Source organism: Xiphias gladius, unplaced genomic scaffold (genome assembly GCF_016859285.1).
Source record: "Xiphias gladius isolate SHS-SW01 ecotype Sanya breed wild unplaced genomic scaffold, ASM1685928v1 HiC_scaffold_1473, whole genome shotgun sequence".
NCBI classification, from domain to species: domain Eukaryota; kingdom Metazoa; phylum Chordata; class Actinopteri; order Istiophoriformes; family Xiphiidae; genus Xiphias; species Xiphias gladius.
The window spans coordinates 51,524-68,258 of NW_024401803.1; the positions used below are offsets into that span (position 1 = coordinate 51,524).

A 16,735-nucleotide genomic window follows, 5' to 3' on the forward strand; every position below is an offset into this window, starting at 1 on the left:
CATCCTGTTTGGAAAAATCATCCAGTATCTACTTTTTTTGCAGGGCATGTTATCTATACCTGTATATAGCACTTAAAAGAACATTAAGTGACAATATCACAGCAAAACATTACACTATGGCTTCAGCCTTCACATTTTGTTCATGCCTCTAATCTCTTTGATTCATTATTTTGCGGTTGTGTAAACACTTAGTGCAATTCTGTTTTCAGTTTTTATTATTAATTTACTTTACTAACAGTATGAAGACTACACTGAGAAAAATTGACAGTACTGCCACCTGGATTGAATTCCCTCCCTTGGCTTTAACTGATGGGTTTACTGAGTCAACACATTTTGATGAGGAAGATGAGGTTGCTCTGTACTTTTCAGAAGCCACTTGCAATGAACAACACAAAATCTCTTAGTGACTCTGGGTTAACAAATGTGTTGACTTGTTTCTGTGTGTGTGCGTGTGCGTGTGTGTGTGTGTGTGTGTGTGTGTGTGTGTGTGTGTGTGTGTGTGTGTGTGTGTGTGTGTGTGTGTGTGTGTGTGTTTAGGATGATGAGGTTGTCCTACAGTGCTCAGCTACAATCCATAAGGAGCAACAGAAACTCTGTCTGGCTGCTGAAGGCTTTGGAAACAGACTCTGCTTCCTTGAATCCATCTCCAACTCCAAGGTACTGATACAAGCTTTTATATACTCCTTTGTATTACATGAATAACAGAGGGGGACACTGAATGTGAAGGCCATAGCATATAATTAATTTTCATACTCATCAAAGAAGTCAGCAGATCTCAACCAAACTGAACACCTATGGAAGAGTTTGGAACAATGTTTTCCCCTCAGTAGAGTCAGAGTCTTCAAGTAGTCCTGAAACTGTTCTGTAGGCTTGTGGTGAACCAGGACCTTAATAAGACATATATTTTTTTGGCTATATTTGACCCAATATCGCTTAGTCTGGACACATTCCACTATCTCTCTGAATTGGGTGTGGTGTATGGTTTTCCTTGTGATTTCATTAATATTATATTTAACTTGTGTGGTGGTATATTCAATTATTTTCTTTAATTTTTGGCTAAAACAACTTGTCTGTCATCAAAATCAGTTAAGCATGTTAATTTGTGTAACTCTTAACCAAATTTTCAGTACATTTAGCAGGCTACATGAACAACTCAATTTACAAAACACTGTCTGCATGTTCTAGCATTGTAATGAGACAGTTGATCCCCTGATGGTTCCCTGCTTAATACAGGGAGATGTAAGACCCCCACAATAAAAGTCAAATCCAAATTTTGGGTGCATTAAATATACAACAAGATGTAATTCCCCTTTAATGCTAGCCAAGCCCCTCTCATGTAGCTGAGAGATGTAGCGTCAACAGTATACTGGTTACAACCAGTTGAACATGCACCAAGATACTAAACTATCTTGATACATCATACATGACATCAATGCTGAATCTACCTATAACTTGAAACATAACTTTGCTGAAGTGCCCCTTAATATGATGGCAGTATACTGGTTATCTTCAGCTTAACATGTGGCAAGATACTATTGTACATATCTCGATACAAGTCAGATATTAAAAACTGTCAATAACATAAAACAACAATGATGTTGCAATGCCACTTAAATGCTTTCAAAGTCCTTCTTATCTGAGATGTACTCATAAATCACAATAGCTAAATGGGTGAGGTGACCAGTGCTTTTAACAATCACCTCTTGTACATGTTCAGCAAGCCCTCAGTTGGGTTTGACAGAGTGGGAGATTTGATTGTACATCAAAGCAGTATGTATCACACATGCATTCTTTGTTAGTTTCAAGCTCAAGAATGAGTCTTTTAAAATTACTATTGTTTTTTTCCATCTAGCACTAATGAAATCAAGTTTGCAAACACAATTACACATAAACAATTAATTTGCACACATTAAAAACTATCTAAAAATATTAATATGATAATGTAAGAGAAGAGTTGAAATAAACAAGGATTTAATCACAGTGGCCATCTACTGTTTGGCCAACAATATCCAACAGCGCAAAGGCACTTTGTGTCAATAAGGCACAGTATGTCAAAATGTGCAAAAGTCCATGTACATTTATCACACTCTACACAAAAGTAAGTTGACCATTTCTTGTCCTAAGATTTTTTCATCTTCCTTCTCTTTGTTTTTCATACAAGCAATCTAAAGTCCATTCCTGATGGAATAAGCTTACAGTAGTCAATTTAGGACATGTGTACGGTCATCGATGATCTTATTTTTTTATGAGGTCTTGTTCAGATCTTTGTGTTTTGCCAGAATTTTTAGAGCTGAGGTTAACAACACCTTGAAGTTGGTTGTTGTCCTTTTGACAAAAAAAATGCAAACCAGAAGATAAATGAAAGGTTAAAATACTAATAGAAGAATAAAATGTCACTATTCTCTGATCTATTCCAAAGTAGGTTCTTTTATGTAGACACTAGAGAATACTACTTTTTAGCCATTGGTTCAAAACTAAATGGCAGCACTGTTTAACATCTCTGACTGACTATTAGTCCCCACAGCAGTAATTATCAGAATAGTACAGTGACTCATATCATTTGGTCACTATAGGCTATACTGTAAATTAATTGTTGACAGTCCCTATAGAAATATTATAGAGATATTGCAGGGACTTTCCCCACAGTTGCTGCTTCAGTCGGTTATAATTGCTGCTATCGTTTGATGTTTTAGTAATGTCAAGATCACAAAATAATGATTCTGTGATCATGAGAAAACCAAACCTGTTATGTAAAAATGGTGAAATTGTTAATTGGTTATCCCAAGAAAACAAAACAAAATTAATTTACCCATGGCTTCTATTGCCCTCTGTTGGAGTATGAGACTAAAATTCTACCCTAGGCTGTTGTTTTTATGATCTCATTAATAAAAATAATCCTCCTCTCTTTTGGATATGTGAAAGATATTAATACTTTGTTAGTCACATAAAGACTGATTGTATTTCCATTGTTTGCACCGCAATTTCCTGAATCCATTTTGCCCTGTTTTAGGAAAATTACATATCCACTACAGCAAAATTTAAAAACAAACATGGCTGCAAGCTGCGATAAGTGAGGTCCAAGAACACTGTTTTGAATTATATGGATTAAACAGCTTTCAAAGCACAAGAGTCATGATGTGTGTGTGTGAAGGAAACGTTGTTTATCATTTATTCACTTTTGGTGATGATCCTATAGAAGTTTCAAGGTCTCTCCCAGGGGCCTTAGACTTATGTTTTATGAGTCCAGGGGGGCCTACATATAGAGCAGCCTGTCGCCTTACCATAAATGGAAATAAGCCAAGCTATTTCTGTCTGAGCTTTCATTTATGGCCAGTGCATGGACAGCACGTAAATATTACATATGTTTCTATCTTAGTGGATGTGTTTGGGTTGAAGTAAAGATAACCAATTGGTACCAATTGGTAAGTTCTTTGTCTCAACACTTTAAAAATGATTGTAAGACTCTTTCTATTGAGAGACTCTCCTTTCACTTCTTGTGATAAGGTTTGTTTGTCTCCAATATTGTAACTAACAATATATTTCACTTTAACCCTATCAGTGTTTTGTGTGTTAAATATCGTCCAGAGTCTTCCACAACATGTTTAAACAGAGTTCAACAGTACAGTAGAGAGAGACAGAAAACATTAAAACTCAGAGCTTCTCAAGGTGGATTTAAACTCTAAACACTAAACTTTAACAGAGTTCAATAGTAAAGTAATAATGTAATTGCGTTATGTAATGTAATTAAGAAATGGCAGTTAACGGGAATGGTGGAGGTCACGTTGAGGTCTGGAAGACCAAGAAGACTTTCAGAGAGAACTGCTTGTATGATTGCTAGAAAGGCAAATCAAAACCCCTGTCTGACTGAAAAAGACCTTCAGACTCTGGAGCGGTGGTGAACTGTTCTACTGTGCAGCAACACCTGCACAAATATGACCTTCATGGAAGGCAACCTTTCCTGCATCTTCACCATAAAATTTAGTGTCAGAAGTTTTCAAAGGGACATCTAAACAAACCTGATGCATTTTGGACACAAGTCCTGATGAAGATGAAATGGAACTTTCTGGCCATAATGAGCAAAGGTATGTTTGGAGAAAAAGGGTGCAGAATTGCACTGGTAATGACAGAGATGGATTGATCGTGCTTCGGGCTTGTGTTGCAGCCAGTGGTACAGAAAACATTTCACTGGTAGAGGGAAGAATGGATTCAATTAAATACCAGCACATTCTGGGAGCAAAGATCAAACCCTCTGCTAAAAAAGCCTAAGATGATAAAGGATAGCTTCCACAACAGGATACTTCTCATAAAAACACTTCAAAATCCACAATGGACTACCTAAACAGTCGCAAGCTGAAGTTTTGCCAGGGCCCTTACATCATCGAAAATCCTTGGATAGACCTCAAAAGAGCAGTTTATGAAAGACAGTTAAAGAATCTCACAGAAGCAGAAGCCTTTTGCAAGGAAGAATGGATGAAAATCTCCCAAACAAGAACTGAAAGACTCTGGCAACAAAAAGCATTTACAAGCTGCGGTACATGCCAAAGGGGTTGTTACTAAGTACTGACCATGCAGGGTGCCCAAACTTTTGTTTTGGCCCTTTTTGTTTTTTGTTATTTTGAAATTGTAAAAGATGGAAATACAAAAGTAATCTTGCTAAAACTATTAAAGGAATGTGTAATCTTTAACTTTATGCCTGTCATCTATGCCTGTTTAGTTTTTTAGTTAAGATTCTAACTAAACCATACACAGTTAGGTATGTAAGTATTTGGATAGTGACACAATTTTCGTAATTTTGCCTCTGTATACCACCACAATGGATTTGGAATGAAACCTCTTGGGTTGGTTTTGCAGTATGTTTTGGGTCATTACCCATGCCCATGCCATACTGCCTCCACCATGTTTGACAGAGGATGTGGTATGCTTTGGATCATGAGCCATTCCTTTCCTTCTCCACACTCTTCACTTCCCATCATTCTGGTACAATTTAATCTTGGTTTCTTCTGTCCAAAGAATCTTGTTCCAGAACTGGGCAGGCTTTTTTAGAGGTTTTCTGGCAATATCAAATCTGGCCTTTCTGTTCTTGATTGTTACCAGTGGTTTGCACCTTGTGGTAAACCTCTGTATTTATATTCATGAAGGTGTCTCTTGATTGCGGAATTACCTCCGTGAGAGTGTTGTTGACCTGGGTAGATGTTGTGAAGGGGTTTTCTTCCCCAAGGAAAGAATTCTGTGATCATCCACTTTAGTTGTCTTCCATGCTCTTCCATGCCTTTTGGTGTGCTGAGCTTGCCACTGCATTTCTTCTTTTTAAGAATGTACAAAATTGTAGATCTGGCCACGCCTAAAGTTTCTGCCATCTGTCTGAATGTTTTTTTTGTTTTTTCAGCCTAATGATGGCATCCTTAATGTGCATCGACACCTCTTTGGACCATATATTGAGATTGCCCATGAACAGCTACCAAATGCAAATTCAACACTTGAAATCAACTCAAGACCATTTATCTGCTTCATTTGTCATGAAAAAACGAGGGAGCAGGCCACACCTGGCCATGAAACTCATCAGTTGTCAATTGTCCAATTACTTTTGAGCCCCTGAAAACGAGGGACTATGTATAAAAATGGTTGTAATTCTTCAGTTAAGTTCTTCATTCAAACAGTTGATGCAATATTTTTTGAAACCCCTTGAATTAAAGCTGAAAGTCTACACTTCATCCAAATCTTGATAACTCTATGTAAAATCTATTGTAGTGGTGTACAGAGGCAAAATTATGAAAAATATGTCACTGTCCAAATACTTATGTACTGAATTGTATATACAGTGTGTGTGACGCACACAAATAATTTAGTCACATTTTTTGTTATTGTCTTACCTACTAATAATAATTATATGTATTCCAGCGTTTGATGATAATTTATCATAAGTTTTGAGAGACTTTTACTCAGTCTTTGTGGACTTGCTATTTTGGTATTACAGAAGGATGTTTGTGGGCTGACCAGAAGCCTGTTTTGATGGCTTGCTGGCCCTCTTGTCATTCTGCTACGAGGAGTCAAAGCAGCAAAAGCCAGCAACGTTGTCCTGTTCGATCATTTAAACTTTCTATCAGAACAACTGTTTGCATGGACATATCCCTGGGACCTGCAACTGCAAGATTCATGGAGGTTCGTCCAGGATTGGCGCCACCAGGACACCAGGGGCCGTGAGTCCAGTGGACCGCCAGAAAAATGTTGTCAGAGAAGAGGGGCTGTGCATGTCCAGGAAGTCTGTCAGCAGCCAGAGTGAGGTGCTCAGTGTTTCTAGAGTGTCTGACAAATGTGAACTATGGCAGCCAATGCGAGAAAAGAACTGGTCTTGTCGATAAAGAAGGGGCTACTGTGTCTTGAGGCCTTAACCAGGGTTTCTGTAAGTTTCTGCAACTGTTAGTTAAAACACTGCCAAATCACCTATGTGTGAAGTTTGGCTTGAATTCAAACTCTGCCCTCTCACTGGACAAGACTCACCAGATTCACCACTGCAACGTCACCCAGGTAATAACCATTAACCCGCTCCACTCCTCCTTTCCTTTTTCCCATACGCCATCATTGCTGCAAGGACCTCTCCTGAGTTTTCCCCCTTGACTCAGTTGTTGAAAGGGAGCATCTTGCTCAAATGTTTGAATTTAACTCAAGTCTTTAACTTATGAGCAGGTGAACAGATTTTTTCTATTTACCAAATACATTTCCTGATCCGAAGGAGACAGCTGCACAGTATAAGCTGATTTCTCATACTGCCTGCAGAAGGTCGAAAAGATTTCATCGAGGAGATAACAGATTACACGCTATTTTCCAACTGAATCGACTCTGCGATTTTCCCACCACCTCCAAGGAAACCAGCTCACCGTGATCGCCTGAGGAGCGAGACAAACAGCCCTGCCGGTGTTCAGCCAAGGATTGCGCTGAAGCCACACTGGACTGATCTACCCACGCTTCAACTGCTTTCTGAAGCAGCAAAAAGTAGGAGGCTTGTGTCTGGGCAGAGACTTTACTTATGAATACTATGTCTTGTAAACTTTATGCTTGTAAACTGCTGCTATTGTGAAGAAAGGACTGCCATGTCCTGTGATTGCTGTAAAATACTGTGGAGTATTTACTGTTGTTTGCTGCTTGTTTGATTGCACTTAGTGCGTTACAGCTGGTTTATGTTCTCACACTTTGTGGGCTGCTTGTGTTAATCTCACCACCGTAAACCCAATGAGCTGCAATTTTACTGGTTAACGAACTGGTTAAACAAACGCTAGTTCACCTTCCCTACTACTGTGTGGTAAAACAGGTCTGTTTATTGTGTCCCACCCTGATGGTTATGATCTTCTTTGCTTTGCTTTGCATGCTTCGCTCTCTCGCTCTCTCTTTTACTAACCCAAACCTACACACATCTGTACACATTAACAAACACCCTTGGTGCACAGATAGCTTGGTAGCATAACCCAGTTTGCCTTGCCTCCTTGTTGAAATCTTGTGATTGGGCCTGCTATCTTTCCTTCTCTCTCTCTCTCTCTCTCTCTCTCTCTCTCTCTACCTCTCTACACACACCCGTCCACAGACACACACACACACACACACACACACACACATTCATACACACATTCACACACACACACGCGCGCGCACACACACACACACACACACACACACACACACACACACACACACACACACACACACACATCACATGTACTACATGTCTGCTGGTTTTCTGGTTTTATTTTTTTGGTAATATAGTCATTTAAGCTCATGGTTGCTTGTTGTTGTAGCTATAGTTGGATAAGAGATGTTTGTTTAATTAATGGTATATTGATTGTTGATTAATATTAGCTATTGTTAATAAATTATGTACACTTTATACACTTTAAGCAGTCATTGTTGGTTATTATTTGCGCATACTTCCTGTGATAACAGCTGGATTGTGATGGTCAGTGCTCGGATTCAACCTTCACTGTTCACTTCGTAAGTGCTGATATCTCCTTGATATTGACACTCATAAGTGAACACCCATTTGAGACTGCATTTACAATTTCGTTATTGGTTCCCTATACCGGGTTAGTGCCCCATAATTATTAACTTCCATTAATAATTGTATGAATATTAATAATTATCCCTGATTATTATTAATAATTTGCTAATAACCAAACCTGCTCCTACCCCTGCATAACACTCACACACTTGTGACCAATAGATAGTTGCAGTTGACTTTAATTAGTCCACCAGCACATGTCAACCAGCCAGCTCACCCACTCTTTGCACAACAGTCACCTCACAGGAGTGAAAGCCTGGTAGCTCTCAGAGATTTAGCCCTATTCCACAGAAAAGAGTTCAAAATACATGGTGGTCAGATAGGTGATAGCAGGGTAGACATTAGCTACAGTAATATCTGCAAACAGATAGATGAGGGGCTAAAAGAACAGGACACAGAGGAATACAAAGATAGGCCAACAGAACTCACAACAGAACTCTTTCACAACTGATTATAGCCAAACAACTTGAACATGAAACACCACAACAGTTTCTGTATAGGATGGTGGGACTTAAACAAAAGGTTATTCTCGCATCAAGGCAGACTGATACTGAAATGAAGTATGAGACACAGACTGTGCAGACTGTGTTTATGCAAACAATTCACCAGGGACTAAGCGACAAGCACGATGGCATCAGGAGAGAGTTAAAGCCGTTTCTCTCCGACCCGTCTTTCACAGATGAAGCCCTACTGAGACAAGTCATTAAAACAACCTGGGAGGAGAGTGAGAAGAGACATCACCTGAGTCGTAACACACGCACTAGTCATCTATGCCAAAAGTGGTTAGGTAAGCTCAGAGACAGTAGAGAGGACTCTAATCCTAAAGGTAAAGATGAGGAAGTACAAAAACTGAGTGCACAAGCACAAGTGCTAAAAAAAAATGGTGGAGTCAGTAAAACATTGAAAGGTGCAGTCTGATGTCTGTACCACTGCACCAGTTGTCAGACAAAACAACAAACACAGAAATAGGAAATATTACATGGCTGTCCCTCTTGCGTTGGACAAAACCTGCCAAACTGTCATCATTGTTTTGCATGTGTTGAAGAGGGGCATCGTGCTGTGGGCTGTCTAAAGAGATGAGAAACTAGCAGTGGTCAGAGCCAAGGGATGACCTGTGACCAGCAGTAGTATCCAGTCCCAGCCAAATGCAGGCAACATGGAGCAAGCCCCAAACAGTCATCAGTTTGTAGTCCCCCAAACTCACCAGTCAATGACAAACCCAAAGCTGAGAGAGTTGCACAGTTAAAAGGAAAATAGTCTCTACTGAAATTTCATATGAATGGTTATGCTGGCACTGCTCTGTTTGATACAGGTACCCAGGTCAGCCTTATAAACAGAACCTGGAGACAGAAAGATAAGAAATCCACCGCTGATGGATGGGTGGAAGTGATTGTTAACTTGCCTGGTAACAATGACCCAAACTATTCCATTAGTCAACCTCCTAAGGACATTGTTAGGCTTTAATGGCATTCAGGAGATAATCCTAGGGCAGGGAGATGGAATAGAGGCCTTACCTGCAATATGCAACCTCCTTAAAGGGGACATGCAAATTGAGACTGAGAAAGCTGAGGCAGTAATAAACTTCATCCAGGCAGAGAAAAAAAAAACTAATATGAGTGAGCAAGTGTCAATAAAAGGAGGTCATCATGATATTGTTGTCCATACTGATCAGATTGCCCACATTAAGTGCCCAGTAGCTAGAGGTTTCATCCATCTGTTTCCCTGTTTGAACTCTGCACTAATGATCCACGACTCGAGCAGTTTGATATGGATGATGGTCTTGTTGAAATACACCATGCTGGAAGCCCATTTGGTGAAATCCCTGTGGGTAACACAACCAATCATAAGATCATCCAAGACAGACACCCACTCCCACGTATCCAAGACCTAATGAGGAGGAGGATATCACTAGTTTTCTATATTGGAGCAAGGGAAAGCATATCACCAGGGTTACATATCAGAGGGATCCAGACATCTTAAAGCATTTATCACACTGTGTGGCCTTTATGAGTGGGTCCGCATCCCCTTCGGCCTCTCAAATCCCCTGCTGCATTTTCAGAGATGTATGGAGGAGGTGTTGGACTTTCTACGGGAAGATGTTTTATCACTTACCTGGATGATGTAGTCTGCTACACCAAATACTTTGAGGAACGTGTGGAGGGACTGACGAGGGTCGTGAGGACTCTTCAACACAACAGAGTCAAACTCAGGCCCACCAAGTGTTATTTATTCAAGGAGGAGGTACACTATGTTGGGTCTTGGCTGATGGAGTGTGGGTCGATACCTAAGACATAGCAGCTGTCCAAGCTTTGAGGGAAAGAACCCTAAACACTAAGGACACTGTCTACTGCAGAGAGGAATTACCATATGCACTCAGGGAAGCTCGGGTTTCTAGCATTAAAGTGGGCTTTATGCAAAAGATTTTGAGATGACCTATTCTAAACCCGCGATTTTACAGTGTATACGGATAAAAACCCCCTAACCTATGTAATGAGCACCACCAAACAAAATGCTGTAGGACACAGGTGGGTTCGGGAGCTGGCACACTTTCATTTTGAGATTAGGTATAGACTTGGTAAAATCAGCATTGATGCTGACACCCTGACATGACTGAATCTTCAGCCAGGTGACCGTGTACTAGTCCTTAACCTGGGGGAGAGGGGAGGCCCAGGAAAACTGAGATCTTACTGGGAAGACACTGTGTACATTGTCAAAGAGCAGATGAACAGTGGTCCTGTGTTCAAGGTGTGTTGAAAAATGGGGGATAGTAGAACTCGCAGCCTGCACTGAAACCTGCTATACCTAGTTAATGACTTACTTGTTGACTTACCTTCACCATCTGTGCCTGGAAAGAAAAGAAAGCTACCTGTACCCTGTCATCGTTATCACAACCACCTAAAGAGAGACAAACAAGAAGTAGACAGCTGAACAATGGATATCAGAAGAAACTGTCTACAAACAGTTAGTTGTCAGAATCAGACGAGGAAGATAGCACAAGTTACTGGTTTCGGATACCTGTAAGGAGAGAATTTGTCCATGAACCTCTAAGACTCAACTTCAACCAAAGTGGCTAATAGAAAACATTACTGGACATTCCTTTACATGACATTCAAGACAACACATCATTTAGCCCAGTGTTTGCAGCTGAAAATTAATGGGGGCCTATGGGGTAGCACATACACCATTATGAGAAATGCAACTGCATCATATTGAGCTACACCACATTCCATATCAGCCGCCTCACCTTGCCATACCACACCATTTGTTGCCTTGTACTTCCTTAGAGAATGAAAGACGTGTTGCTTACAGTGTATATGAGTTAATTGAGTGTAGAAGGTTCAAAAGTATAAAATTCAGTTGGTGTGCAATGTCAGGGAGCATGTGACACAAAAGATGTGGTCAAATTTTTTGTAAATGTCTTACCTACTTCAAGGGATGGTAATTACAGTATATGTATTCCAGCTCTTGCTGATGATTTATTATGAATTTTGAGAGAGTTTTATTCAATCTTTATGGACTTGCCTTTTTGGTCAATGTCAATGGGTGGCAGCGGGATGCTGGACGACCGACCAGAACCCAACTATGTGCTCTTGTTGGCTCTCTTGTCATTCTACTATTTCTGCTATGAGGAGTCAACACAGCAACAGCCTAAGATGTCCTGTCTGCTCATTTAACCTTTCTATCAGAACAACTGTTGTTTGTTACATACCTGGAATCTGCACATTTGGTTTAGTTTTCAAGTTAAAGTTCCCCTCCAGACATGTTTTAAAGTATATAAAAAAACTCTGATTAATATGTTGTTTAACATGGTTTTCCCATATAAAAAGTAAAAAAAAAAGAAAAGAAAAAAACTCTTAGAAGGGGCTGGAAACACATCTACGCTTACTTCCTCAATGAGAAATTCTGGACCTATGAATATTCAAATATGCAAATATCACAGGACTCATGTCCTGCCCACAACCACTGCTTGCACTAGGTTGACCATTAAAAGAGCAGTGTGCATCAAGATGGCTAACAACCCAGTAAACATCGGAGAGGTTCAGCCATACATGTTTGAGCCTCAGACAGACCCAGACTCAGATTAGGAGTCTGTTGTGCACCAAAATCGGCAGCTAGCAGATATATCACAAGGCTTAGTGTAGTTATCATCTTTCTTTTGTTTATGTTGTTTTTAGCTTGTAACTGGCAGTGGCTGACACAGCATTCTCTCATTCTCTGTACTCACAAGTCTGCTCTGCGCTGGAGGTTTCAGGTCTCTTTTGCCCCACCCTACAAATTGGTTCCTGTCAACTTGTATGTGAAGGTATAGTACGTGACATATGAATCCCATGCTGTCTGAATCTGTGTTTTTGAGAATGTCATTGGTACACTGCAGTTCCAAGGTGGAAATACTCAGCCATGGTACTGACTGCTTATTTTGCTCACGATATGTTGTGTTACATATAAAAAACACCATAAGGACATGTTAACAAGGTTAAAAACTTGATTTTCATTTTAGGGTTTCTTTAAGATTTTGTTATTTATGTTAACATTGTCTTATTTATGTGTCTATACAGACAGGTAACAAATTAAAGGAAAAACCTGAAACGCATGGTTAGAGAGCGCTCTCCGCCACTATTATCACCAAATTAGGGTTTATCTTTTGGAAAAATGGTTTAACACCCCTCCAGTAGAATTCCAGAGACCTGTAGAATGTATGCCAAGGATAAGTGTATATATGTGTGTTAGGAAAGTCAAAATAAATGAATAAATGAATGAATGAACAAATAAAAGTGAAACATAAAACACAATATTCTACTCAAACACACATGAATCCAGGAACAAAGTATTTTTACTTCATTGATCTTACATCACTGCTCGGCTGCTCTCAGTTCGTCATCAATCCTACATTGTGTTTCCACAAAAGAAGTGACTGTCCTGTATAAAAGTACTAAAAAAAAGGTAAACATGTAAATGTTAAGTCACCTATATCATAAATCTTTTAAGTTGTGTCCCTGTTTTTCAGAATGTGCCTCCAGATCTGTCCATCTGCACCTTTGTCTTGGAGCAGTCACTATCAGTACGAGCCCTTCAGGAGATGCTGGCCAACACAGAGGAAAAGGCTGAGGGGGTGAGTGTTGAGTGAATGTACAATAGGCTGTTGTCAAATCAGGCCTGAGACACCAGCCTAAAGAAACACACAGAGGAGAAGTTGGTGGAGACAAAAAAAATAGAAACAGCAAGAGTGAGTCTTATTACTTACTGTTCATCCTTGACTGAAGTCATCTACACTCTTCCTTATGTCAGGTGGTTCCTCACAAGCACTAATGCATAGTTCAAAGCAGCAAGAAGGAGGCTGCTGATCAGTTTTCATCAGGAAGCTGACTTCATTACACTGTATCGACACTGTTTCCAAACAGTCCCTCAACAGTTATATTAGAGAGCTGGCCCGATCCCCTTTGTGCAGATGCTGTCCTTTACTGAGCACTTTACTTACAACTACAAGTGCTTTTCTGTTTGACTATAATCAGTCATTATCCCAAGCAAGAAGAAGACTGCATCGTACTCTGTGAGTGCTTTTATGCAGTGGGGTCCAAAAATCTGAGACCACTTTCCCATTCACTTGAATGTTATTATGTTATTATGAAAGTTATTATATATACAAATGATTATGTTTAAGCATTTTTACATTACAGACAAATTTTGGAGCACAATGAGCAGAACTGTATTAGTTTTTACCCTATATGTACTACTATTTATTGATTGTTTTCATGGGTTTTAAAACACACACACACACACACACACACACACACACACACACACACACACACACACACACACACACACACATACACACAGAGAGAGAGAAAACCATAGAAACACACATTAAAACACAACATATGTGCGTACAAAAGAGCCAGTCTTTGTAGCCTTTCTACATAATGGGCTGACAGTGCTGAATCCTGTTGAAAGATACAGTAGCTTCAAAAAGTATTCAGACCCTTTTGTTTTGAGTGTACTTTATTTTGTTTTAGATTTAATTTTAAATTGATAAATTTGCCCATCAGTCTACACTGAATAATCCATAATGACAAAGTGAAGATGTTTTTAGAAATTTTGGAAATTTAATAAAAACCAAAAACTGAAATCTCTGGTTTACAAAAATATTCAGGCCCTTTGCTGTGGCACTCCAAATTGTAATCAGTTGCTTTCTCTTTGCTTTAATTATCCTTAAAATGTGTCTAGAACTTGGGTTATGAAATCATTTCTAAAGCTTTGAGTGTTTCCAGGAGCAAAGTGTCCTCAATAATTGTGAAATGGAAGAAGTTTAAAACCACTGGGACTCTTCCTGGAGTAAACTAGTAACTAAACTGAGTAACCGAGCAAAAAGGGTCTTGGTCAGGGAGGTGACAATGACCAAGAACAACTGTCACTCTAATAGAGCTTCAGAAGTCCTCTGCATACTATCCCTATAGTGAAGCATGGTGGCAAGGGACAGGGAGACTGGTCAGAATTGATGGAAGGATGAATGCAAATACAGAGAGGTCCTTGAAGAGAAAACCTACTCCAGAGTGCGTGCAACCTGAGACTGGGGCGATGGTTAAACCCCATAGAACATCTCTTGATGTTCTATGGGGGTCTTGAGAGATCTGAAGATGGAAGTTCACAGACACTCGGCCAAGAAGAAAGGGATAAACCGCCCAAAATCCAGGTTCGCAAAGCTTGTAGAGACTTACCCAAAAAGACTTGAAGCTGTAACTGTTGCCAAAAATACTTCAGAGAGTGATAAACTTAAGGAGAATGTGTATTTTAGAGGAATGTGTGTGTGTGCGTGTGTGTGCGTGTGTGTGTGTGTGTGTGTGTGTGTGCGTGTGTGTGTGTGTGTGTGTGTTTAGGTTTAGGTTAGGGTTAGGGTTAGGGCAAGGCTTGGGTTTAGGCATTCAGTTGGGATGGTTAAGGGTAGGGTAAGGAGGTTGGGAATGCATTATGTCAACGATGGGTCCCCACAAATATCATTAACACCAGTAAGCCAGGCTTATTCCAAGAGTGTGAGGTGAGGCTCCAGTAGGTACCTGCTTTGCATATCTCATACACATAGAGCGCATGACAGTGCTCTTCAAAACCTGTACAGCACAATGCTAATTTGACCTAGTTGTATGTGGTTACCACTCAAATTTCTATTCAGCACACAAAATGGCACATACCACTTATACTGGCTTGAGTGGACTGCTCTGTGTGGCAAGTGAACAAAATACCATGTGTGCCAACAGCATCGTTAACAGTTTTTTACATGGCTTCTGTAGGCTGAATACATGTGGAAAAAGTACTATGAAGTCTCTGATAACATCTAAAAAAAAAAGAATCACATCATCTCTACCACTTACTGCGGTTTGATCATCAGCCAGTAGAAAATGTCAAACCTACTGAGGCAGCATAAGAAGCTGCTCTCTCCACCATTGCCTGTACATAACAGGCAGCATAATCAAATGGAGCACAACCCTAGTTTACAAGGCAGTTACACATGATATCAAACCATAAATGAAAATGAATTTTGTTTTCGATCGTTCAGAGCCTAATTACATTTAAATGTTGACAGTGGTAGATGGGATATTTTGTCCTGTGTACTGAACAAGACAAAATCAGTGTGGACACATCCGTGTGACAACACAAGCTGTACATGGTCAGGCAGCCATGGGTGAACAGTTGGACCAAGGTAGAGTGGAGTGACTAAAGTGTTACCTTATTGATTCAGTTAAATTAGCGTTGTCTAACACGTCTTAGGCCCCATTTAAACTTGTCATATCAAGTGCTCAAATGCAACACTTATCACTTAAGACCCAGATGCACATTAACAGACTTTTGTTTACATTTAGCCACATATTTGGAACTCCAGCCCGATTTACACTTGTAATTTCAAGTGTCTTGTACAGGATAAAGTCCAGATGAGATTTAATACATTTCATTTACATGTGTCTCTATGGGCCAGATCACAAATCATTCTTGCTTTTCCCGGGCTACATGCAAAACAAGGTCAGCCTTACTCCAGTCAGGATAGACTGGTAATGCCAGGTGCAAACTGTTTGAGAGTAGCTGGCACTCAAACACCAAAAGAAGAATAGCTTGTACATATCAGCACTTAAGCTACAACAATATCAGTTTAGATAACTGGCTAACATAATCATTAATCTAATGCAAACACATGGACAACAATGAGCAAACAAATGTTTTTGTTGTCAGTGGATGGACAGGATTACACAGCTTTTATGTGACAAAAAATGTGCAACAGGTACACTATTTTACAAGAAGTAAACATAATGGTACTTTAGTCTTTGATGGAAACAATTTTCCTGCGTTAACTACGTACACATTTTTCCTTAAACAATTAGCTAATACATAGAATTAGCAAATACATAGAAAAAGACCCTTTTCGTTTTGTTGCAGCTGTAAATTCTCTGCTCACACCAGCCATTTTACTTTTGTTTTTCTTTGCTTTTTTATACCATGGTTGTGAATTTACGAACAATTGTGTTCAATGATGTTAAGTTTTTTGTTAGCATTGCTGGCATGTTTTGAATCAAATGCTTACTGAACAAAAGCCATCCACCTAGCTACATACATTAAATTATGCATAACAGTATGAAAGAAATGTATCTCTTTTTTTTTTTTTTTTAAAAGGAACAGTTCAACATTTTGGGAAATACTCTTATT

The 16,735-nt window shown here is 39.6% G+C and overlaps 1 protein-coding gene across 1 annotated transcript in view; it reads left to right on the forward strand.

Moving 5' to 3' along the window:
- Positions 1-537: 537 nt before the first annotated feature.
- Positions 538-16,735, forward strand: part of ryr2a (ryanodine receptor 2a (cardiac)) — a gene marked incomplete at its 5' end in the record, with an annotated part of 184,614 nt that continues 168,416 nt past the window's right edge. The window contains 2 exons of the mRNA XM_040123032.1: positions 538-657; positions 13,053-13,157. Coding sequence (XP_039978966.1) covers positions 538-657; positions 13,053-13,157 — 225 coding nt within the window. The remainder of the gene's footprint in view (positions 658-13,052; positions 13,158-16,735) is intronic.